The sequence below is a fragment of the Echiichthys vipera genome (assembly GCF_963691815.1).
Source record: "Echiichthys vipera genome assembly, chromosome: 11".
Classification (NCBI taxonomy): Eukaryota; Metazoa; Chordata; class Actinopteri; order Perciformes; family Trachinidae; genus Echiichthys; species Echiichthys vipera.
In genome coordinates this window covers 15,485,558-15,510,551 of record NC_139836.1, presented here as the reverse complement: position 1 = coordinate 15,510,551, position 24,994 = coordinate 15,485,558, and the positions used below count along the sequence as shown (strand labels likewise).

The following is a 24,994-nucleotide window of genomic DNA, read 5'->3' as shown; positions in this document are numbered from 1 at the left end:
ATGCTCCAGTGTTTTATTTGTCAGATGGAAAGCTGCATATGAACATGGTCATTCATATCGTTGTTCTATTCAAACATACTTACTTATTTACTCTAAGCTAATCACTGTGACAGGTGAGACATTTATCTTTTTTTACTTGCAAAAAAATGTAATTAATATTTCTCGGGAACTAATTATTTTGTCGAGACTTATACTGTTTTAGTATTTAAAATGATGCAGAAAAATATGTACTGTATTGATTGTATTCATCATCACATTAATTATCATCTTCTTCTTTTGACCATTATCAGGGGTAGGAAACTTACTCAGGTCCTTTACCTACGTAAAAGTATTAATACCAGTTTAAAAATACTCCATCGCAAGTTAAAGTATTGCATTCAAAGATATAACTATCACTGTTCTCTTTTTCTAAAAAAGGAACATAATTTTTCTCGAGTGTTACATCACATTCTGCTCACTCTGTACAACAAAATATGGGCAAAGCACAGAAATGTATGGAATCAAGTAAAAGTTTTTTGGGGGATGAGCAGCATGTTCTCTTCTCAAAAAGGCCTTCCCAGCTGCTTACATAAATAGACAAATATCACACACAAGAGTTTTTTTTTTCTCATGTTGTCACAGAAGAATATTTCCACCCCTGTGGTGAAAGAAAAGTAACAGAGACTCAGGTATGGCAGCTTTCCAAATCCTTGCTGCTTTACTGTAACTCCCTCCAGCGTTGTGTTCTGAATTCGGACCTCAACGAGTCAGAGGACACAGTTCACCACTTGTGAACACCATTTTCATTCTGCTAATTGTTACAGTGAGCACTCTCTTTTGGTTTGGACCGACATGGCTGACAGATGGTGTATTACCCCCTCAGTGAGTCCTGAGAGTGGCTGCTATTGTGTAATAGCACGGGCCAACTGTTTAAAATGAACCCAATAATCATACCGTGGAGTCATTCGGTGGCGTTCTGATTAAAATGACATAGCGCAGGTTCAGAAAAGAGAAAATGCTGAAAATAAACACTTGGTTTGTGAAAGTCATAGAAAGAGAAATGAGCAGAGTTGTCCCAGTTGTATCTTTGCTGTTCAAAAATAGTTAATAGTAGTTGCCCTCAAATACCGTGATAGAGGACGGACTATGCACAATTCACATGTAATTTCAAAGTAAAAACCTCAAATTCATACAAGCTAAACTGAGGTCTAAAATATTTCCAGTAACTGCTCATCCAACTTCAGTTAAATTAAACATCAAATACACACTAAATAATTTGTATCTTGAAAGGGATGTCTTGTAACATGCTAGGCAGAAATGTGCCATCTTTCATTCTTTTTCTGAAAAAAATATCAATCATCAACATATCTAAATATCAGATTGCTCTTGAAATCATAGAGATTAAGATTTCAATCCTTGTTGATTTGCCAATACCTATTGTTTTGGAGGTAACGAAGTAGCGCTAACTCGTATGGGATTAACAGTAAACAAGAATGGTGTGTCGATCAGGACACAGGAATGAAGAGAAGGAGATGTAATTCTTCTTAAACTTTTCCAGCCGTATTTATTTCCAATTCTCCAGTACCCAGTATTGTCATCAGTCTAGAACAAAATAATCACCATAAGTCATAAATAAATATTACAAAAATATTGAAAGACTGTATACAAATTATAAACAATTCACTATACAGTACAGTACACAATCAACTCAAACAATGCATCTCAGCATAAAAAAATACTTCCAATTATATATCTAATGTAAAATGGTAACCTAAATTACATACAGTCTTTACACATAACAACATGGCTGTATGCTACACAGTTTATATTAGGCAGAAACGAGCGCGACGGCTCCAGTCGCAGGTCATATAATGCGCTACCTAATGTCAACATAAACACGTGAAGGACATTCCCCTCTTACGTGAAGAGCCATCAGTCAACTGCACAGCAGCTGAGATAGAGCTACGTTAGGTTAGCTTCATACTGCGCTAGCGAGTATAAAAATCGAACTGGCACATACGGGCGCGTTATTAAACTCACAAGAAAGTAATAACAAAGCAGCAAAAACCTACTTTCTGTCAAGAACTCAATACCCGGAGTACCACTCACAGGAGAAACACAGGGGAAAAAGGCACAGGAATTATAGGCAGTAGATGATGCGCACTGCTTCCCAGCGCTTACTCTCAACAGGCAATTACAAAAACGAAACTTAACTAAAGAACGCCATTCTCTCTGGTGAGGAGGTATAGGTAGAGGCTTCTAAATGACATGTTACTCATGGAAGTAAAAGCCTTTCAAACAGCCGTGTAGGAGATTCTTTCTTTCTTTGCGCCCAAAGAAAGGCTTAACAGTCAGGTTCAGGGGCCCCGGAGTCCAGCGGGGAATCGACCTCATCCACGCTGTTTGTTCCAAAGCTGCCGAATGAGGAGCTTTGCTCGGGTGGAGTAAGGTAGCAGGTAACCCAAGGGATCGTATTGTGTGGCTACGACTCTGTAGATGTTCCTCAGGGTTGGAACATCATACGCCACCGGCCAGTGTTTGTAGCCCATGGAGTCGGTCTCCCATTTCCAGTTGAGGCCAAGAGTTGACTCAAAGGGTTTGGACTTATCTTCGGCAAGCCATAGGTCCAGGCTTTCTGACCTGGCTTCATGGGGAAGGTGACTCAGTACACTTGGATCGTTGCATGCCCACTGGTGCAGCTCAAAGCCAGCTGACGAAAGGAGGTCTCTGAGCTGATCAACAAGCAATCTTGCTTCAGCCGGTGTGGGCACACTCTCCAGGCAGTTATCAACATATAAGCATTTCTCCACTGAAAATCTTAGGTTGTCGTCTGGCTCACTGTGATCCACAACGTGGCATTGCAGGGCGTATGCAGCACAACATGGGCTACACGTTGTACCGAAGGGCTCTTGAATACTGTTATCCGACTCGAAGGACCAATGTTTTGGAGGTAACGAAGTAGTGCTAGGTGCAGGCACAGGAGTTATAGGCAGTAGATGATGCGCACTGCTTCCCAGCGCTTAATCTCAGCAGGCAATGACAAAAACGAAACTTAACTAAAGAACCTCATTCCCTCTGGTGAGGAGGTATAGGTAGAGGCTTCTAAATTACATGTTACTCATGGAAGTAAAAGCCTTTCAAACACCCATAGTTACCGGTAGTAACAGCAAGTGTCTTGCCCGACTAAAATGTAATCAGCTGATTGAATGGGCATTGTCACTTGTTATCATTAACATAGAATGCGGTACTCTAACTCCGGATTGAATCAGTAGGCCGTTATCATGTATTGGTGCACAACCACAACACTGCACGATTACATAATATGGAGACTGAAAATAGTAGGGAGAGCACAAGTTTGCATATGGAGAAAGTTTAGGGTGGTGGATGGGTGAAATAAACACAGCCCTTCCACCTAGACACCAGTCTTCCTGTCCTGGTTAAAACCAAAAGTCAACTCTGTCTTTTTTAAAATCACATAGGCTGCAGTTAACCTTCTTATGCAATGTTCTTAGTGCCAGGAATATAAGTATTGGAACGCAAAGCGTGATCTTTTCTTGAACCTAACCACATAGTTTTGATGCCTTAACCTAACCAAGTAATGTGAGTTTTACTAAAATAAACAACGGGACTCCCAGAGTGTTTAAAAGTGATGCCAAAGCAGCCCGACCAGGTTAATGGCAATCGTAACCATGTGAGCAGATAATAACGGCCTTCTGAGGCCCTTTGTAACCCACATTCATGAGGCTGACAACCAATGCCATTCAATGGAGTGATAACATTTAAAATGGTTGACAGTAATAACACCGGCCCCTGAGCTGTGTTCAAAAGACACACTAATTGACCATCTGGGGAAGCAAACATGCTTTGAATGCTTACTGTACTTTGTCAGAAATGGAACAGAAGAAGAGCAACTAGTGTGTCTGTTTATAGTCCACCCAAACAAACCAAGGGTAGAGAGGATTCACCACATCAACAATACTATAACACAGCATGCAAAATGCATAATTTCCTGTGAATCCCTTGTGCATGGCTATGCAATTTGAATTCTGCACAGGAAAAGTAGACTTTTCCAGTAACAAGTAGGACTACAGCACTTGATATAGAGATAAACAATTACAGAATGCAAATACACTGAATGGCGATAGCTCAAAAATAGCTGGCCATAAATAGTATTAAAATATGGTTTGCTACTGAATGAAAATATGAAGGCTTAGAACTGTTAATAATCCAAACACTATTAGGTCCTGCTCCTTTTTTTTAGTGTAACTCCAAGCTAGTTGTCTCTCAGCAAAGGAAGAAAGAATAGTAGACTGTATGCAAGTTAAAATGCTCCAGCAACATTGGTTTTGTCAAGTTACACTGTGAGAGGAACATTGCTGTCAAATATTAACAGTGCAGGTATGACAATCATTCCACTGCAAAGAAAGTGGCATCAAATCCATTTAAACAGCAACACCAAACACAGACAAAACTTAAAAGGATGTACAATATACGTTTCAGAGAAGCACTAAGGTGTGTAAATGTACAGGGTGTGGACAGAATAATGACGTAGTAAAGTACGAAAAGTTTAGGTTTTGTTAAGATTTTGTCAGGTCATTTGTCTCCATGACCATTCTTAAGGCTTAAGTTCGAGCCATTGCTGTGTGGTGTTTCTTTTTGCCAATGCAGCTGTGTTTTGCATATGTCCTCATGATTTTTTGAGAGTTTTTCCCTCACCATGTTACATAATTCTGCAGTATTTGTGGCTGACGCACTACAGGCAGTGACTATCCAGCCTGTTTGCATATATGTATGTTGCCTTATAAAATCAGTATTTTGAAGCCCACACATGTCGCTAATTTCTAATTGGTTTGTAACATTCTGTGTTGTGCAATTCACCTGTGCAAATGTCTCTACAGGAGCGGACTTAAAGTATTACTCACGGGTGAATCATTTGGCATTCAAAATAAGAGTTTTGAAGAAATCATGATGGCAACACTGGAACACAGCAATTGCAGAACCTCACCAACACTTAAATCAACAATTTGTTTCAGCAAAGCATTAACACTTAACCATACAGTTCACAACAGTTTCATTTATAGCTGGGCTTTTGTAGAGGGCTGCATTATCTCATATGGTATAATATTCCTATTTTTTGTCCACTCCCTGACAAGGGGTTAATGTACCATATTGCCTTGCAGGTTTCTTTTTCTAGCTCCTTTTCTTGTTTGCTTTGCTATTGGCTTCCCCAGCATCTTTGCAAAAGTGCACACCATAAATGTGTTCCTGACTTTTGAAGATGATATGCGGATGCACGCTAACCTAATTTCAAAGGCGTTACAGCAAAGCAATGAAACAACAACAACGACATCAGAAAGACTTAGCAAAAGTTAGAAAAGTGAAAGCATGCTCACTTACATTATGGTGCTGTCCCACAGTGCACAGTAAGGGTTCATTGTTCCCTGGAAGGCAAACAAAGGACAAAATGTTTATCAGCTAAATTATGATGAAAATTGATCATCATCGTTATCATCATCACCGCCACCATCATCATAAATCCAGCGCATATTTGTCCTTCAGTTTGGATCTTTCTGTTTCATGGCTCACATAAATTGGAGTGTGGTCAGAAACACACACACACTTGCTGATACGTTCAGACTTTCATGCACTTTATCTCCAAGTTGAATAAAAAGGCCTGGATCATAAAAGGGATTGTCCATGTAATTATCTGACTGCAGTGCGCTTTCCTGACACCGGGTGCTTGCAAATTAATTATCGAGCCAATTAACCACCATTGTGTGTGTGCTGATTGGAGGTTATACAGTATGTGCTGTGGTCATTGTAGGACATTTAGTCAACAGACAAAATCTCCACTTCCACAGCAATAAAGGTAACATATTATGCTGATTTTCAGGCTCATACTTGTGTTTTAGGTTTCCATTGGAACAAGTTTACATGCTTTAATGTTCAAAAAAACATTAACATATTTATGCATTTCTCTGTAAACTGAGCCCTTATATAACGCCTATGTAGCTCAACCTGCTTTATTATCATACAAAAAATGGAAATATAATTTTTTACAAAATGGGACCTTTACTAAAAACGTAACCTTACCAAAAATAACACGAAAACCAATATTCATAAGTTCAAACAACATGTGTTTGTTGATCGGACAGTGACAGTGGTACTTACATTTGCCAAGTGGGCCAATTCAATCTCCAGGTGGGACTCAGTTGCCTTGGGCTCGGGTCTCACAGTCACAGCAATGACCTTGGAGTTTACAACTGTGTGGTTCCTGAGTCAAACAAAGATGGTCCAAGTATTAGAAAATGAATGTAATATCTGGGTGATATCATGATATATATTGTCAAATATTGAATGTTGTTTTTTTAATATATACTTTATTCATTTAATTGCCAGAAAAATGCTATATCATGATTTAGTTGTGGTTGTGGAAGAGCAGGCTGTCCACTAATTACAGGATGATTGGACAGATAATCCCCGGCTTCTCCTGTCCACATGTTTACTTGGACAAGACACTGAACCCTAAATTGATCCCTATGGTTGGCCAGTGCCTTGCATGTTAGCTTGCTGCCCTTGGTGTGTGAGTGGGTGAATGAGAGGCTAAATTGTAAAGCCATGTTTGATATATACGCTTAACTGTGTTAGCATACTGTATAACTATATAATTCTTATGGGTAAAAAGGATAAACAACATTTACAATGTTCAGAGCCTTAACCTTGATTTTACTTCACACACCTGAGGACTATTTTTATGCTCTGTGAAGAAGTATTAACACTTACAGATTTGGTTTAAGTGCAGAGTCAGTGAGACTTATGTGGTATCTATAAGAACCACTAAAATACTGGAATAAGACTTCATTTTCTGAGTAAATGAAAATACTTGACAGAATTACCTATTTTTTAGGAGTTAAACATAGTTTTAGGGGGGTTAACATCATTAAAACATAATTTTATCAATTTATAAAAACCCAAATTGTTATTTAAACTGGATAATAAATAGTTCAACATGATGATTTGCTGGCTTTGAAACTATTATTAAAAGACAAATACCTAATAAGTACATTTTGGGGGATTTGGGGTTTCTGAGAAGATTCTTCTCACAAATAGTTTGAATTTAAAGGTCAGCTCTAATCTGATCTAAAAGTTGGAGTGCAAGTTCTTTGAATTACTTTTAAACTAGTATTAGTCCAAGGCATTTTCTCTGCAGTTTTTTTTGTTTACTAAGCCAAATATGACGGATGGGAGGTTTTAAAAAACTGCCTATTAGAGGTCAAAGTTGTTTGCCAGTAATGGTGTTCAGAACATCCAAGCAGACCAGAGAGTGCACATGAAAGAATTGCCTGAACTGAATTGGATGCTGCTTTGTATTCTATGCTTTAAAAAAAAAATGCCATTATAGTCCAGTTTCGAAAACCATCTCCAGCTATTGTAGAGTTGATGGAATAGTCTTCTTACATGTGAGAAGCTGAAACCCATGAGCACTTGACCCACAAGGAAGAAAATGGTCAACTTCACAAAGGAAAGTGAGGTGAGACTGCAGTAGCCTGCTGTCCTACTAGCTGAGAATATATCTTTATCTGACTTTTTCACACAATGCAAGTCAGTATTCTGGACTTATATTGAAATGGAAATCAATGGAGTAAATGGATAAGTTTAAGTGCACCGACGTAGTGCTGACATTTAGTGGCGAAAAAAACATTATTTTCTAATGTTTTAAATTCTGGCAAATGGAAAATCCTCAGGTCTAACAGTTGATCTGCTTATCCCCCAGTTAGTCTGGAGAGGGCGAGCTTCAGTGTCTCCTCTTCACATGTGCACAGAGGAGGGTTGCTGCTCCACCTGTGACAGCTGGCCTGGCCAGTCCTGGAATGACCGTTCTGTCCTTGGGATGTTGGTGCCAGGGACTTGTAGATTGGGGTCTGACACCAGGTGTTTGTTTAGGACATCCCGCTGCTTTTCCAGACACTAATGTCATCCTTAATTAACTACATTTTCCATGCTATGGTGAATATGTTTCATTTACTAAATTGGACTCAACACAAACATACTCAAGTTTTATACATGCAAAAATCTGTTGTTTGTTAGATGAAGGTCAACATTATAAATGAAAAGTATCCCTACAAGTCAACAAATTTTACTTAACATAAATAATACAACAAAAACAGTAAAGGAACATTATTTGGTTTTCTCTTTCTACTGTTGAATTGTATGCCTTTAAAAAGGAAAATTTCAGGGACAGTGGGGACAGGCACAGCCTGTTTTTAAGACTTGGTTTAATACTCAGAATATAAAGGGACACCTCTGTAGCTTCCAAAAGGATTAAATCTGTCTCATATTTCCTCTTGCCAGCAGACCAGAAAATGCAGACAAGGACATATCCGGTCCTTACTTTGGTGAAGGTAGCATGAGTCCGAGAGTCTTGTAGAGAACTGTTCCCAAAATGAAGACAGGTGATCCCTCCATATCTAAAGGGGAAAATGAACAATGAATGAATACTGTCAGTTTTTATATGGATATACTTCCTTTTCATAGTCTTACCCAACCTCATTAAGTGGACCTTTTTGCCAGTAAATATTCAAAATGTCTTCATTGTATATGTTTAATACTAAAGGTTTTGCCCTCCAAAATGTGGTGACTTTTCATAGTTCAAAGGAAGGTTTAACAGGGAGTAACACGCCTAGGTTAACCTGCTTGTTCTTAATGCCAATGCAGTTTCTGCAATTTTTCGTAACTTTTTCCAACAGATTTTGTTGAATGCAGGAAAAGAGAAGTGCTAAAGTCTCCAATAGAATCAGCTTCTTACACTGTCCAAATTAGAGTAGCTTGGATTAGGCAAGTGGCACAGATTCCTAATCAATCCCTTGTTTTGTTATCTTTGATATATTCCAGATAAGACTGATTACACCAATTAACCAAATTGTCTGGCTCTGGGTTGCGATATACGTACAGTGGCGACTGACAGTGTTTAAAAGGATGCTGAAGATGCTGAGTGGATGGAAAACTCAAGCAGTGACTGAACAAGCACAGGCAAGCAAACTGCCTGTGTTCAAAAGCTTGTAGCATTATTTCACTTTCCCAAAACAAAGGGTGGTGGAGCCTTAAATATTAAGAAAATACCTTCTGCACAAGACTGATGTGTCTGTGTGCAAGTGTTGTAAGTCCTCAGACAGAGCAATTGGACTAAAATCATTCAACTTTTGCTGAGATGTCAGGATATATGCCATTACTCAGCAGTGGACACGGAATCCATCATTGTAATCTTTACACATATATTTTTAAGACAAATATGGTTTGTACAGTACATGAAAACTGTATATGGCTCCTAAAGAAAGATGCATTGGACTAGCAGTAGCATGGCTCTGTGATGTATATGCAGTTGCGTACCTGCTGACTGGGAAACAAAGAGGCCCTTTGGGATGACCACTTTATCTTCAGAGTTCCTGGCCCAGTCAACCATGCCTTTACGACCCTTCATGGGGAAGTTGATGTCAGTCATCACAGACACTGCTGGAAGTCTCTGGATGCTGGCCACTGCAGAATTCAAACAAACAGAGCAACGAAGAAATACTGAAGATCAATATACTTTAGAGTATTTATAAGTTTATAGAGTGAATCATGGAGAATCCTCCTCATTCCATTAATCAAAAGTCAGCCTGTAATGTAAGTGTCTTCACACATCACATAGATGCATGTTTAAGTGTTTTTAATCATTATTTCCGTATCAATGTGTTGGCATGCAAAGTAAAGACTGTGTATTACCAAAAATGTAGACATATTTGTTTCATTTCTTACTAATCTTTAATAAAAACAAACACTTTGTGTCAAACTGGTAAATATGGGAATTTAAAGACCTAGTCAGGCGTAGACATTTTGGGGAGTATGCTCTTTTTTTTTTGCTTTGCTGACAGTTTGATGAGAAGATTGAAATTGCTCTCTTGTCTGTATGTTAAATATGAAGCAGATGAAGCTGATGCCTTACTTACTTAGCTTAGTGCAAACATTGGAAACATTTTTATTTCTTGGCTCCCCCCCCCCCCCCCCTTTCCCATTTTTTAAGCTAAACTAAGCTAAGCTAAGCTAACCGGCTTGAGTGGTATCATCTAACTCTCAACAAGAAAGCAACAGGAAGTGGGTAAGACACAAGTTTTGAAATGTTACTATGTGAGTGTTTTTCTTTCTTTCTTAAATTAATGTATTCATTGATTCCCCCTTAACAGGATGGAATATGGCAGTATTGAGTATAAATTTGAGTACAACAGAGCTGAAACTTCCTTTCATCCTTCAGATGTTGTGCAACAACACGTCTGCTTTATTCTTCAAGGCACAGGCTGTAATCCACATATAAAGAAGAGTCTGCTATCACTCCCAAATTGAGAGGCAGATTTTAAATACTCTGGCTAGCACCAGTGAACAATGACACAAAACATGTAACCAATGTATCTGCATGCTGTCAGAGATGTGTTTACATCAGTAAATTAAGTATGACAGCTCTATATTTTGAATAATGTTAACTTACTTACTTACTTTCATTTGTCAGTGAATTATACACATGAATATACACATGATATGCACTTATATGTCAAAGAAATCCCCAACTGGACTTATAATATATCCATGTACACATTTGCCATGAAGTATAAAAGCCACAACTGGCACCTGACATATGTTAGACAGGTAATCTCCTTAATCACTCTTTCCTTTTCTCACCTCCCTGCTGAGGTGCTATAAAAGGCCAGTCCGTGTACTAAGGCAGTGACAAGGAAAATACCCAGGATCACCTGAAAAGGCCTCAGCATTACAAGGGAAGGATAAACCTGTACTGTTCTCTACCTGGTATCACATCCAGTCTCAGTCAGGTGGTGCTTCAGCAAAGGGAATCTGAGGCTAATCCTACCATTGATGCAAAAGCTCTATTGTTCTGTGTATTCTGCCAATAATACAATTTGAATCCTGGCAAGACCCCGTGTTTGAGTGAAATCTGTGACAGAAGGTGTGTCTGTGTGACTGGATGATCCAGCAGTGGGCACAAAATCACAGAGCACTATGAGACTTGCCATTTGCAAAGAGTCCTGTTCACAACACCAGATGTTGGGAGCAGCACTTTATGTTTGTGTGTGTGTGTGTGTGTGTGTGTGTGTGTGTGTGTGTGTGTGTGTGTGTGTGTGTGTGTGTGTGTGTGTGTGTGTGTGTGTGTGTGTGTGTGTGTGTGTCTGCTGGTGGTTTTAGTCACAGGGCATGCTGTTAAATACAACAGGGTTCTAGGAGGTCTGTCTTTCAGAGATCTGGATAATTCTGCACGTGAATGGCGCTTTGCACCTGCCTGATGGGGCTAGACAGCACAAATAAAGTGATCATTTAGGATTGTGATGCTTCTGAACACTGTATTCTATGTGACTCAATTTCATATGAGGGAATAATAGCATTCCTCATTACACAAGGATGCATTCACAAGAGGTTCAGCATTAAGTAAACCTTTGAAGTCAGACAACAGACATAAGAAACAAAGTACAGCCTCACAACATACGTCCAGAACAAAAAAGTCAAAAGTGCGTGATGTATTTCACCTTCAAAGAGGTGTTTAATTTTCTAACATGTCCCATGAAACAATTTGTCCTCCAAGTGTTTCCTTGAAAGGAGAGAGAATAAGTTGCTGGAGTGGAGAGCCTTTCATAATCAAGGTTATTTAACTAAAAGTAGGAGGACAGAGGACGATGCACCGGTGACAGCCAGTATTTATCTAGGTGTCATGAGGCTGCCATAAATTAGTGACGAAATGATGCCGCAATATCTTACTCAGCCAGATGCTCTCGACTTGGCTTCCACCAACACATCCACAAACTTTCCATTAATTTAATCAAAAGGGCCACGTGTCCTCCAAGGCACTGTGGTGTGGGCTGAAATTACTGTGTGGCTGGCTGTCAAAGCCTGTGCTGTGTCCAGGGGTAAGAAAACATTATCCTGAAGACTTAATTGTGTATTATTTAAAATAGTAAACCGTTTATTGACTAATTTTTCCAAATACACAGTAAGACATGACTGAATTAATGCATCTTTTATACAAATCCCCAATTTATGTGAGCCTGATTTTGGGGGCAAAAATGGAACCATGAGCAAGTAGCAAATTGTTTTCCTGACATTTTCCTCAAACAGGTAAAACATCATTATCAGTTCTTGTAAAAAAAAAAGAAAAAAAAAGTCTCAAACCTAAAAGAATATTTTTCCACCAGCCGGAAGTAAGGTGCTGGTTGATTCCAGCCAGAGGCAGCTCATTACTCCTACATCTTCAAATAATTGCTCCTAAGCCAAATGTCTCCTCAGCCTCTGTGCGAGGATTTTACAAAAAGCTGCTTGAGGAACCTGCCTGCCTCAGTCTTGCATCACTGAAATGATAATCATGCTGCACCATAGCATTTCCCCACTTTTCTCAAGAGTTTGAGAGCCTTTTTATTGGGTGAACATATACAGGATGTAATAAATGAACCAGTATACAAATGACAACTAAAATGAGCTAACTTTTTAAAAATATACTGTGTGATAAATTTGTAAATTTTGTGTTTCAACTACATTAGTCTCAAGGAAAGGAGGGGCTGTCTGTTTTATTTGTAAAACTGACAACCCAACATAGCTGCAACTCATTTAAAGGTGCATGGATTAATCTGAACGGCTTGAGTCACACCTGGAGAACAATGCTGCACATATGCACCTTCTGTTTTAAAGCCACATTCATTCTTATTGTAGAGAACTAAAAGCAAATCATTTAAACGTAGAAGTGTGGTTATACTACAGTGCCTCATTAGCCTACATTTGTATTGTTCCATTGCTGCTACAAAAGAGAAAAAGTACAAATTTACACATTTGTTTTGTATCCCTTTCTTAAGTATAATTTCAAATGCTTAGGGTGCAATGGATATAAAATGTGAGCTCAGCGTTGTGATCCAGTCAGTAAAGGTGCATCATCTTACTGTCAAGTTTCATCTTAGGTTAGCACCTATGATGCCTACACTCTCTGAAATCTTAAACTTTAATTATAGTATCAAAATTAAATACAGTATTTAATCCATTCCAGTGACTGCAAACCATGCCAAAATAGCACGACAGCCAGTGAGTTGAAACATTACCATTGATTATAGAGTAGTTTCCTTATTAAGGCAATCAGTGACAAGAAGAGCATGTGAAACCAATTCTGTGTCAATTAGATTTACTTGTGGTTCTCTATGTCTTGATTCATTTACTAAAATTGAATTATTGTCTTTTAGATTTCTGTATAATTCCAACGTCTTACAGGCAGCCAATGCTTTCCATTATTTCAGTACATATATGGAAAAGAGCTTGCGGGTTATCAATCACAATTAACATTACAACAGCCTTACATTGCTGCTCTTATCAAAAGCCTCTTTAAATGCAAACAGTTACTTATTGTAACTTTGATGAAAGTAAGCATAATGAGGAAGTATAGGCATTATGATCACAGTAGTGGACTAATTATGTCAAGCTGTAAGTTAATTTGCATATTGTTTGACCTTAAAAAAAACTAGTTGAACTAAAAACATTCTGAAATGTGAAAATGATGGTCTGCTTTGAAAAAAGTCAGCGGTAAAAATAGATCTGTTTTGAAAAACATGACCAAATAGTCCAATAGTCCTTCAAGATGGGCCCTTAATATGTCAGTCATTGCTATCTTTAAGACTGAAACACAATGCTGAGTTGCATCATAGCTCCATGTTGACCAAAAGATGTTCTGACGTATCATGTCCGCCACGGTTAAATCCAAAGTTCTGTTGATTTGAGCGGAGGGAGGTTCGGCAGTTACATGATTGATATCATAAGTTTCAAGTATTTTATATCAAAATGTAGCCATCTAATATGCACTGTTGTTTGAGATATTTGTATAAATCTGGATAAAATACTTAACTGTCAGTTTAGAGTCAGTTTCACAGAAAACATAGTGGCCCTAATTTATCAATCTTGCGTGAAAACGGGCGCAGATCTGAACGCAGAATCGGTCGTAGGACAGGACACACGTGTGATTAATGAAACATTCGTATCTGACCAATCTCAGCGTACGAATGAGCGGGCCTTGATAAATGCGGCGGCTGAATTCAATCGCCATTAACATGTGACGCCCTTAAATATTCCTGGTTCGGTGGCCTCGCCCACTGAGGTCAAACATAGAGAGGAGAAACTCTTCCGACACACAGATCGGCATCCTGACATCCGAGATGGAGCAAAATAAAGATGTGCTTTTTGTCAGTCTTAAGAGTGGAATAAAAGGGGCCCATAAAGACGCTGTATGGAAAAGAATAACGGAGGCAGTCAACCCGAAGAAGCGCTCCACTGTGACCCGTGTGCGTGTGTGCCAGTGTTGAACCTGCGCTCCTGCTGTGTAGCGGGGTTTGCCAGTGGGGTTATTAGGTACTCGTTAGAGGATAACCTTTGTCACCTAGAAGAACCATACCAAAATGTTTATCATCTGATACCTTGTTTGATTTAATGCAATTTATCGAAGGTAGCCACTTACCGAGGAGATGACTTTGGCTCTGCAGAGCGCTTTCCTGCAGACGCGCGCCAACACATTCATTCATTCATTCATTCATTCATTCATCTTCAACCGCTTGTCCCTGTCACGGTCGCTGGGGGATGGAGCTGAGCTTTTTTCAAATATAAAATAATAGTGTGTCCCCCCTGGCCACCTGGCCGCCACGTTTAAAAGCGATAGCTTGGCATCACAAATCACCTGTAGATTTATCGAGTGGTAGTTTTTGCGATTGATGAATGCATAATCATTCATGGATGGTGCCTTCAGACGCACATGAGTACAATCCATTGCTCCAACCACAATTTAAATTTTTTTTATTCGTTTTAAGAATCCGTTTTGATCTGTTCTTAATATGGGACTGCTTATGCTTAATGACAGCTGAGGTTTGTTCATTATTTTCAGCCAGATTTTGTTGTGCTGCACCACAAATCCACAGGCTCAAATTTGCGTACACGATCTCAGACCTGACGTGGGATTTGATTGTAGCTCCCGCTCACGTCCAAATTGATAAATGCCGAGGTTTGAGTGGAAATGGTCGCACGCACGTTTTTCTGCCGTACGTTTGTTTGATAAATGAGAGCCATTGTGTATAAAGCAGGGGTCATGTGTAAATGCTTTTTTCAAACAGAGAGGAGGCAATGCCATGAGTTAAGTATTAAAAAGAAATATTTTTAGGTCTGTAATATAAGTCATTAATTCTTGGCATTACAAAATGCATTCATGCTTATTTCCAAGCATCCATTACTTGGTGCTCATGGTGCTTCATAATGGCATTTTGATGGGTGCAGTCATTGTACCATGTTTGCTATGCTATTCTGGGGGGGCTACCTATTCATCATTATAGTAATCATACACCATAAAGAGCCAGTGAGTGTGAGTGTTTGCTAGAAGTGGGTCAAATGTTAGCTATTGTAAAAAATACGAGGTAGAAACATCACTCCTCCAGAGGAATTGCCTAGCAGCACAGCTGTAGATGCTCACATTCACTTGCATGAATAAATCAAGGCCGCAGTTCTATTATTCCATTCCAGTAAGACACCATTTATGGCTGAGTAAGAAATGAAATGCCACAGAGACCTCAGATCATCCAAGAGGCTGCGCGACAGAAGCAAAAAGAACCCTCTGGAACATAAGGGAGGAGAAATATTGCTGAAAGACTTTTCTTCCTCAATGAGGGGGAGTTCTAATCTGGACCACAATCGTTGGAGCAGAAGAAGAAGAAGAAAAAGAAAAACGTTTGGAAGTTCATTAAAGCTTCAAAGAATAACTTGTTATGTCACTTCACATTTTATAGCCTTTTATCAGACACTGTCACAATATTTTTTTTAACATGACGGCTTATCTCGAAAGGAACAGTCAAACAATCTCTTTTATGCTGCTGCACTTCTGCACAACATGCTTTATGGTACGTTTTGCTAATCATGTCTTTTTTTTCAAAGGATTGCAGTACAGTGCAATATCATGCAGAATAACTTCACCTTCAAATATGACAGAAATATTAGTTTTTTTTTAAAAAAAGCCTTTGAAACTGTGGACAGATAGAAAATGTATATGATGAATAAAAAGTGTGTTCAGAAAACATTACAGTGACTGAAACAAAGCTCTTCTGCACTTTTTACTATAATACTATTCAAAAGTGTATGGGCTAAGTGTATTTTTTCTTTATAACCATGTAAAGAAGGGCTCTCCTCTTGTGGGGATTCCTACGCTAAAAACTCTCTTGATATTGGATTGGGTGTTTTCATAGAAATTTAGAACATTAAGCCCACAGGCTCAGCTTTAATTAACATTATTGATTAGCTGTAATTTTACACCCACACAAACCATCGCCATCCCTACAACGCACCATTTATCCTAAATTAATGACGGTGTGGAAATTGACACAAGGAGTCAGCAGTGCACAGGGATTATGTGACCATGTCAAGCGGAAATAAACAGTAAAACAAGCTCAGCGGTCCGAGGCTGGGAGGAAAAGTGGGCCGATTCTTACCCAGGTTCCCTGTCATCAAATAGGCATTGTGAAAATCCTTCATGCCCAATCCAACGATGTGTATGAATTCCTCTATGACCTGCATGAGCTCCACTGCTCCAGGATAGATCTGGACGAGATAAAAAAGACAAGAAGACATTTTCAATTTCAACGCTCTGTATTACTGGAAAGATGGGAGTGTGGAGCATAACAGGAAAATAGAAAAAGACATCAAATAAAAAAAGCAGGTCATAAAATACATATTACAAATAAACTTCAGGTACACAATTGAATGCAGAAGCTGTAAAGAACGTAAAAACACTAAATTAAAGATTGTAGTTAATTAAAAAGTAAAGCGATGATAAAGCAAACATAATTAGAATAATTTAAAAGATAAAAAAAAGAAATGTAGTAGCTGATGGTCACATGGTTAAGTTTAAAATGTTTTGCAACAGATTTCACAATATTTTGCATGGAATTTTCATTAAAAATCGACTGAACCATTTACAGTTGAACAATCTGCAACTATTTTAATAACTGATTAATCTTTTAAAATTCTTTAAAGCAAAACTGACAAACATTTACTGGTTCTAGCTTCTCAAATGTGTAGAATTATTTTTCTTACTGTTGGTTGTACAAAACAAGCCATTTGTAATATGTAATCTAGAGTTGTGGGAAATAAGGATGGGACTTTCTGATGCTGTATACATGAGATAGTTGCAATCCTAATTGAACCATCCATGTGACATCAGCACTGGGTTTGCACACACAGTTGCTGGCTGGCTCCTCTTCTGAAAGGCTCTGCCAAGTCAGGGGTGATCGCCAGGGTTCATGTGATGCTTCATGGACAGTAGCACTCGGTGAGAGAATGCAGGGGCAGGAATTCAGTACCACGGACAGCTCCCTGGCTTGACCAGTAACACTGCTGCTCCTGTCAACTCTTTACTCCGTGTTGATAAATCAAGGGCACCCTAATCCGATAATATATCTCCAAAAGATTGGAACGACAGTCATGGCTGCCAATCCAGTTGTGATGGATTCCAAGAGGCTTTGATATGGGGGCCACCAGTTTTGTCCTTTGACAGGGATATTGAGAACTGACTGTAGGACTGTGTAGCTGTGCCACCCATGACAACATTTATGTAAAGTATCAGTGACACAGAAAAAAGCTGTGACAACATGTCTTTTGGAGGAATGTATCATGTTATACAAATATTATTGTAGGACTTGTCATTGACAAATGTGTGAGTACACAGTGGTCATGTCAGGTAATTAGAAAGGCCTTTGAGTGGCATTTAGCAACCCACACCTCACTCTTTAACAAACACCTGAGGCAGGTATTTTCCTCCTCGCTAACACCATTCTGTGTGTTTGCACATGCCTCTACATGTGCTGATGCTAAGCCAGGCAAGCGGATCAGCAATGCTGAAGTTTAGAGCCTCTGACACAGCAGAGTGAAAGCCATAGTGGTGGGGAAAGGCATATCACGCCGCCCCTTCCGGCATGTCTGACGCACAGTGCAGTCATGCTCATTCTGCCGGTCTCCATGGCAACCCTGAGATGTGAAGCGCAGGGAAATGGCTGCAGTGGAGGTTCTGTAGACAGAGCTCTTCCTTTCCTTGCCATGGTAACAGTGACAGGAGGTGAATATATAGTGATCTTTGCACAGAGCCAACTCTACAGCCAGTGAAACCTCATAGTGAGGTGTTTCATGTGAGTGTGTTGAATGTCCAAAGCTCACAGTGTATGGGTGCTGACGAAAACTGAGTAAACTGAGCTCATAACACTCATTAATGCAAAGAAGGCCAGCAAGTGAGAATATGTGATAACTGTGAAGTCCAAGCATCGTCTGTTGAAATCAGACAATGTTGCATAACCAATTTCCTCTTGTAGGAGTGCTGAAACCAAAGCACTTCTAGGACAGGCACATTAATAACTACAGAAATAATTAACAAGTATCTCTTCTGGGTGTTTAATCACAGAGACAACTATCCCTATATTTCATCTGATCTGTCTGTCTCCATCTCTAACGCATTCTTACTAACGATACTGCTCATTTATGAGCTCCTCTTACCGACAACCTACCTTTGGGGCCTGCCAAACTAAAGCTGCGTTGAAATAAACACCTAATTACTGCCTGTAGTGAAAACATCCCGGACTGGCACTCCTGGCAGCTTTTGAACTGCCTGCGTTTTCCCTACCATCTTACTTGAAGTCAGGCATGAAGAAATGCAAACAAAAACGAGATCCTTAGACCTTCAGTCATATGTCAGTGCTGGTGATAGCCAATTTAAGTCAATTTACCAGTGAAGGTGACAACAGAGCAGATGCCCTCTGCAGACTCACAGTCATCACAGATGGTATCTCTGTCAGAGTTTGGATGTGCGTGATTTCAGTGTTCAGGTTGTCTCAGACACCACTGGCAGTTTTGAAAACGACAGTTGCCACCTCTCAAGCTGAGAGACGTGTTCGACAGAGTACAGAGCCAGAAGCAGATCCCCATGGATAAACAGTCGAGGAAAGTGCACTGTTCTATACTCAAATTCTGATCTACAGTACATTACTGCAGTGCTGCAGTTGCCCCTACATTTGTATTGTATATTGACACTGTTTTTTTTTTTTAATATCAAACTGACCCTCCACATGATGGAGCTGCCTCCCAATGTCACAGAAAGCCATACATGGAATTAGAGTCTAAGGTCAAAGCAATAACAAGTCTAAACTGTTTCAAAATTCAACTAAAGTAATGTTCTAAACACACTAGTTGCCATCATCTGCATCAGCTGGGTGAAAAAATGTGCAGGAGTGAATGAGTTCTGCAGTGTTAATGGTTGGACAAGCTCTGTGGCAGTGCTGCTGCCACCAAGTGGAGCTCTGAAGAACTAGCTTTCTAAGTGAGGCCAGATGTCGGACCTGCTAAATGACCCCTCACAATGATATGTTTAAGTATAACATCATCTCAACAATAACCTGACTTTTCTTGATCTCTCCTATTCAGCGGGAGCGAATGCAAACCAGCTTTGCGTCAATTGTTGACATGGACAGCATTCATGCAGAAACCTGAATAATTTATTTAAGTGTACAGCGACGTGCTTACCTTCTGTGCGTCTTCCCATTTCTCCTTGTTTTCCTCCTCCAAGAGGTTGCTGATAATTTGAAAGAAGTTCTGTGGAGATGATGAAAGGGAAAATTTGTAAACACCCACACACAAGTATTACAGGCACTGCAGCAAGATGCTTTTTTAAAATCATGACACATAAACATGATGCACTCAAAGAAGACTGTTATGATACTGACGATTCTCATTGCAGGGACCCCTATAAAGGAGTAATGCTGGTCCCTGCGGGGCTCAACTGCAAGGCATTTGACACTGAAAACCATGATGGTTTCATCAGAGAAAAAAATGGAACTTGGGGATCAGCTTTGATATAAAAAATACACCTAGAACCCCCTGCAGCTTGCAGCAAACACTTAATGCTTGAGGAGAGAAGCACTAGCTGCATCAGAAAGGAAGATGAAAGGGAATGTTTGAGCAGCAGTGTGGATTGTCTTCTTCTGCAGAAGAGGCTGCTTGGGGTGCATGCCTGCAGTTGTAATAGGACCCCTGTCTGATCTTTAGCCTTGTTATTTCGTCTGGTCCACAGTGTGCCTGAGGGAGTGGCTCTCTCTCTCTTGACACAGGCTATCTTGTTTTCTACTTGAATGCTTATGCTCCCTCTGGTGGTAATGTGCCCACTTTAACACTGCATTAGCTCAGAGACATGGGGAGGGGGTGGACTGGCTGACTGCTCTCCTGTCTGCCCACACACACTATAGAGCTCTCATAATAACCGGAGACAGGATGCTTTCCTCATCTCATATATTTTCTATGGTGGGAAAATTGGTGAATGGGTCCCATGTTCGCCCATCCATGGGCAGCACATTTGGGGGTTTATTTCTGCAGACTATGAGCAGCAGACCACACATATTATATCCAACTGAAACGTTGATAAATGTGCAGTAAAGACACATAAAAAGGAAAAGAGCATCACTGATATATTGTAGTCCAAATACCACTGCGCTTTGGATGTGCATATTTCAGGTGATTTAATTACCTACATCCTAACCTAAAGTACAAGCTAAATGCCAATTAAGTCCTATTACATTCAAAATACGCTGAAAAACTGACTCTTTACTTTCCTTATGTCATTTTATTATGCCTCATATCCACTCCTTCAACCCTGAAACAGTATAATACCCAACATTATGGTTATTTTGTGATGTTAAAAATACCTAGTAAAACAATTTCATCTTTAATATATTGAAAAAAAACAAAGCACTACAGCACTGTGTTATGGGACTTAAAAACTTACTGAACTTTTACATTATTAAAGCAGAAATGTTTTCTATTCCCATACAGAAAACGGCTGTATGGGAATAAAAATAATACTTTTCTAATTTCCCGGCACTATAACTTACATCTCAATGTAGAAGAAGAACAGCAATGAAACAAGATCACTACAGTAACAAAGCAAGATTACTGACTTGCAAAAGAACTGTGCTGGAGAATTAGGTTTTTCATTAGCACACATACAATATTCAAAACCTACTTTGCTGTTAACATCAAATATCGAGTATCATTTACTTCCTTCCCATTCAGCTCCCTCTAAGACACACATAGGCTACACACATTGAGACAGGCTCTCAGGGTAGCACAAAAACCACAAAGAGGCCTGAGAAAGGGGTCTTTAAAAATGGCACAGCTCTGAGGACATAAACTATGTTATTGGTAATGGAGGTGGAGCTTAGGCTATAATCTCCATCATTCTATTGACATAAAGAGGATCAAGACTGCATTCAAACCCAACATGATGAGATGAAACAGCTTAGGATGGGGAGGAGATCTCTCGATACAATAGAGCCGTGGGGTGCATACATCAGCCTTTGTGCTATTTCAGACCTGTTCTAAAACATTTTGTCTCATATATTATCATGTGAGTAGTAAAATATATCAAGCATGACCCTTATCCACAGAAAAACAAAAAATCTAAGTATAATAATAAAAAAAAATCTCACTTTTTTTTTTACAGTATGGGACCTTTAAATTAAGCCCACTGTCCACTTACTTGCACATCATCTGAAGATGGCTCATAGCTGGCTCTCTTGAAGGTCTCTGTCACATTACGAAGGATCTCCACAGAAGACAGCAGGTCGCCAGCGTAGAAGTTCCTCCTCTGGGTGAGATCCAGCAGGTTTTTTGTGACCTGGGACATCCCATCCCCTGCCAGCATCCTCTGGCCCTTTGCAAGGTGCCCCTGAACCTCCAAAAACAGGATAAGACAGAACTTGGGGCATCGGGGTCCTATGTAGGTTTTGTGAGACACACGCTAAACTACACATTTGGAGTAAATGGAGTGCAAAAAATCAGGAAGAAAGACTCCACTCTCTAAACCCCTTTATGTGACACTTATGTCTAAGCCAGGCCGAAATGTATTTGCCTCACGGATGTTTTGAAATGAGCCAATATGAATAAAAGAGTTAACTGGAGCAGAAGACACACATTTAGGCAGAAATTGCACAGTGAAATGACATTTCACATCATTACACAGGGTTTATGTCCATAAATACACGTTCACAGGTGCAACACTATATGTGCTATCTCAGCTCTTCTGAATTATTTTATTTTTTACAGTGATCGAGGGTTACCAAAATTACCCATTCTAGGGGAAGTGCTATTGTGTTTCCAGACTTAAGGCGTGTTCTCTGATCACATAAAAGCAAAAAATGTTATTAAATAAAGGTCTGCAACATGGACCTAGACTTAAATGAAAAACATACAGACTTTCAGATCCAGATGTCCCATGAGATGAAAAAAGTATTAAATAGATTAAATTCACACCAGGTTCCTCTGGTAAAAAAAAAAGTTATTCTATTGAAAAGAAGATAGCCATCATTCACTAAGGTTCCATAGTTATCTGGTCACGTGATGGTCCATTGTATTGAAATGGATGTTATTTTAAAACGCAATGAGGTTCAAGTGCGGAAAAACATAAAGTTTAAAAGTACAAGCTGAAGCAACAAGACAGGGATGAGAACATGCCAGAAACTCAAAATCACATAATTTAAAAGGATTTGACGATGACCATTTATTGCACGGAGGAAGATGGCAAAAATCTGTGTTTTATTTTGCACCTCCATTTGAAAGTGGTTAATCTTTGGCTAAAGTGTGATGAGAATGAGGGGGATGGGGGAAAACACCAGGGAGGTATTTTATGATGCATTGGAAACAGAAGCTGCGAGAGGGAGCTGACTTTGCACCTACTGATTGCTGCAAGTATCTGAATTCATTTGTTATGCATCGAGCATAGCTGGGCTGCTCCCAGAAGGCCATACCGCGGTGATTCAAAGAGCAGCGTCGACTAGTGGTGCCTGTAGAGGAGACGAAGACAGGGACAAATTTGGAGAGGAAAATGAGGGTGCGAGGGAGGGATGAGGGGGATTAAGACCAAAGGAGAGGTAAAAGAAAGGCAGATGGAATAGGGAGTTGGATACAGACAGGAAAAAGAGAGAGAAAAAAGGAGAGGAAGACAGAAGTATTAATTATTTTCATGAGACTTTTCTTTTTCCCCTTTGTACACTTCTGTTGCCCATCACTCACCATCAAAATCTGATGTCTCCCATTAAATTTTGAGTTGAGCACAGAGGGGTAGGTTTCTGGAAGGAAAATGCTGCAGTATTTGAACAGAACTAGTTTCATATTGAGTGCAGCAGCAGAGAGCCCCATGGCTTTTAATATATGTACTGTGTGCTGTGTTAATACAACTTACAGTGGCTTATTCAAGCGTGCTGCAGCTCAGCTGTGATAGCTGTCAGGCATTTAAACAGTGAACCTGAAATAGCTGAACCACCCAATATCCACCCACATTGCCGTACACATCCTACATAGGGGCCCAACATCACACCTTCCCTGCTGTCGACTCGGTGGAGTGCACTTCACATACCACCCCACCGCTCCGACACCAGTGCTTGACATCATGAGGAAAACTCCCACAGTACAAAACATTTCCCCTGACATCCGCGCTTCACATAAACTCTTTGCTATCTCTTGATCTCACTCTCTCTCAGTCTTTCACACACTAACACACACAGACAGAGAGAGATCAAAACCACACCTCCTACGCCCACCCCTCTCCACATACTACCTGGTGATATGCACTGAAGCCATGAGTGCACACCAAACATTTCTATATCCCGGGAGCGCCCATGCAGCACTATGAGACAGCACAGGAGCAGCAGGAGAGGCCCACAGGTTTACACCAAGCTGAGCATTTGTCTCCCTCTGAAATTGGCTTCACCTGAGTGGTTTTATTTACTTTTATAACTATTGGTAAGGACGCCAGCACCGAACAGAAGGTTTTCACATTATTTGTTCTCACACTCAAAATTATGAAGGCTTGCTACCTCAGGATTAGGGATTCACTTCAGTTTTGGCTCTGACATTTCTGAAGGTCACTGTAAATTGAGAAAGACTGTGTGCTTAAAGTGGGAAATGGCAAAAAGATACAAAGCAGTAAGAATAGGTCAAGTTCCCAAAATGACAGAGGGAAATCTTGTTTGTATATTAATTTCAAAGATGAGTTGAATCGATAGTTACAAAAGATTTCTAAATTATGTCTGACAACCTGTAGGCTGCTTTCTATTAGAGTATATTTTGCCATTTTAATTTGAATATAGCACTACAGGAAGATACAAACGGCCCAAGGCCAAAGTCATTTTAAAGTGAAATGTGTGGACCAGAACTCCTTTTTTTATTACACAAACAGTTTTGGAGAGGAAATGTGTGAAATTAGAAAGAAAAATCATGCTTGTGGTTTATTAGATGTATAAAAAAAAACCTAATAGCTAGAATTTTTATAGCGCCTTTCAAGAGACTTAAGGACGCTTTACATTTAGGCAGAACAAGTAACTAAGACACAAACAGAGCAAACAAGATAGAATGAAACAAAAATAAAGTGATAAAGTAAAAGCACACTTACTGTCATTCCATACAAATGGCCATAATGCCCAAAGCACTGCTGAAGTGTATGTATTACTGAGGTGGGAATAAGCAACAGTAAAATAAGCTTTACCTACACTCAGTGCAGAGAGATGACAGTTGTCATATTTTACTCTTATATCTCCATTTGGTAAATACATACATTTTTCACTTATTTAGAACTGGATCTCTCTGGGCTTGGATCCAACCAGAGGTGGGATCAAACGAGGTCAGAGTATGTGAGGATTTTGATGTGATTCTACACTAATCTGTCATCTCTCCTGGCATCATCAGTGATGTATGTAGAGAAGTTAAGTAGGAAGAATTGGTGAGGGGAGAACTATGACTGAAACCCACCGAGACATTGACCGGTTGCTGTCTGGTTTTTACAGCACCCTCAACTTGGTTTTCCAGCTGCCATTAAATGAGAGTTTATATTCAAACAATCCTCCCAAAGGCTGAAACAATGTTCACTGAGAGAGGAGTTATAGAC

General features: G+C 39.6%; 1 protein-coding gene across 1 annotated transcript in view; it reads right to left on the bottom strand.

Annotated features, from left to right (window-relative positions):
- adgrb3 (adhesion G protein-coupled receptor B3) overlaps window positions 1-24,994 on the bottom strand; it is a gene marked incomplete at both ends in the record, with an annotated part of 114,963 nt that overhangs the window by 27,657 nt on the left and 62,312 nt on the right. Inside the window, 8 exons of the mRNA XM_083922644.1 lie at window positions 5,377-5,420; window positions 6,151-6,253; window positions 8,372-8,447; window positions 9,367-9,513; window positions 16,509-16,617; window positions 19,585-19,653; window positions 21,593-21,787; window positions 22,789-22,895. Coding sequence (XP_083778770.1) covers window positions 5,377-5,420; window positions 6,151-6,253; window positions 8,372-8,447; window positions 9,367-9,513; window positions 16,509-16,617; window positions 19,585-19,653; window positions 21,593-21,787; window positions 22,789-22,895 — 850 coding nt within the window. The remainder of the gene's footprint in view (window positions 1-5,376; window positions 5,421-6,150; window positions 6,254-8,371; window positions 8,448-9,366; window positions 9,514-16,508; window positions 16,618-19,584; window positions 19,654-21,592; window positions 21,788-22,788; window positions 22,896-24,994) is intronic.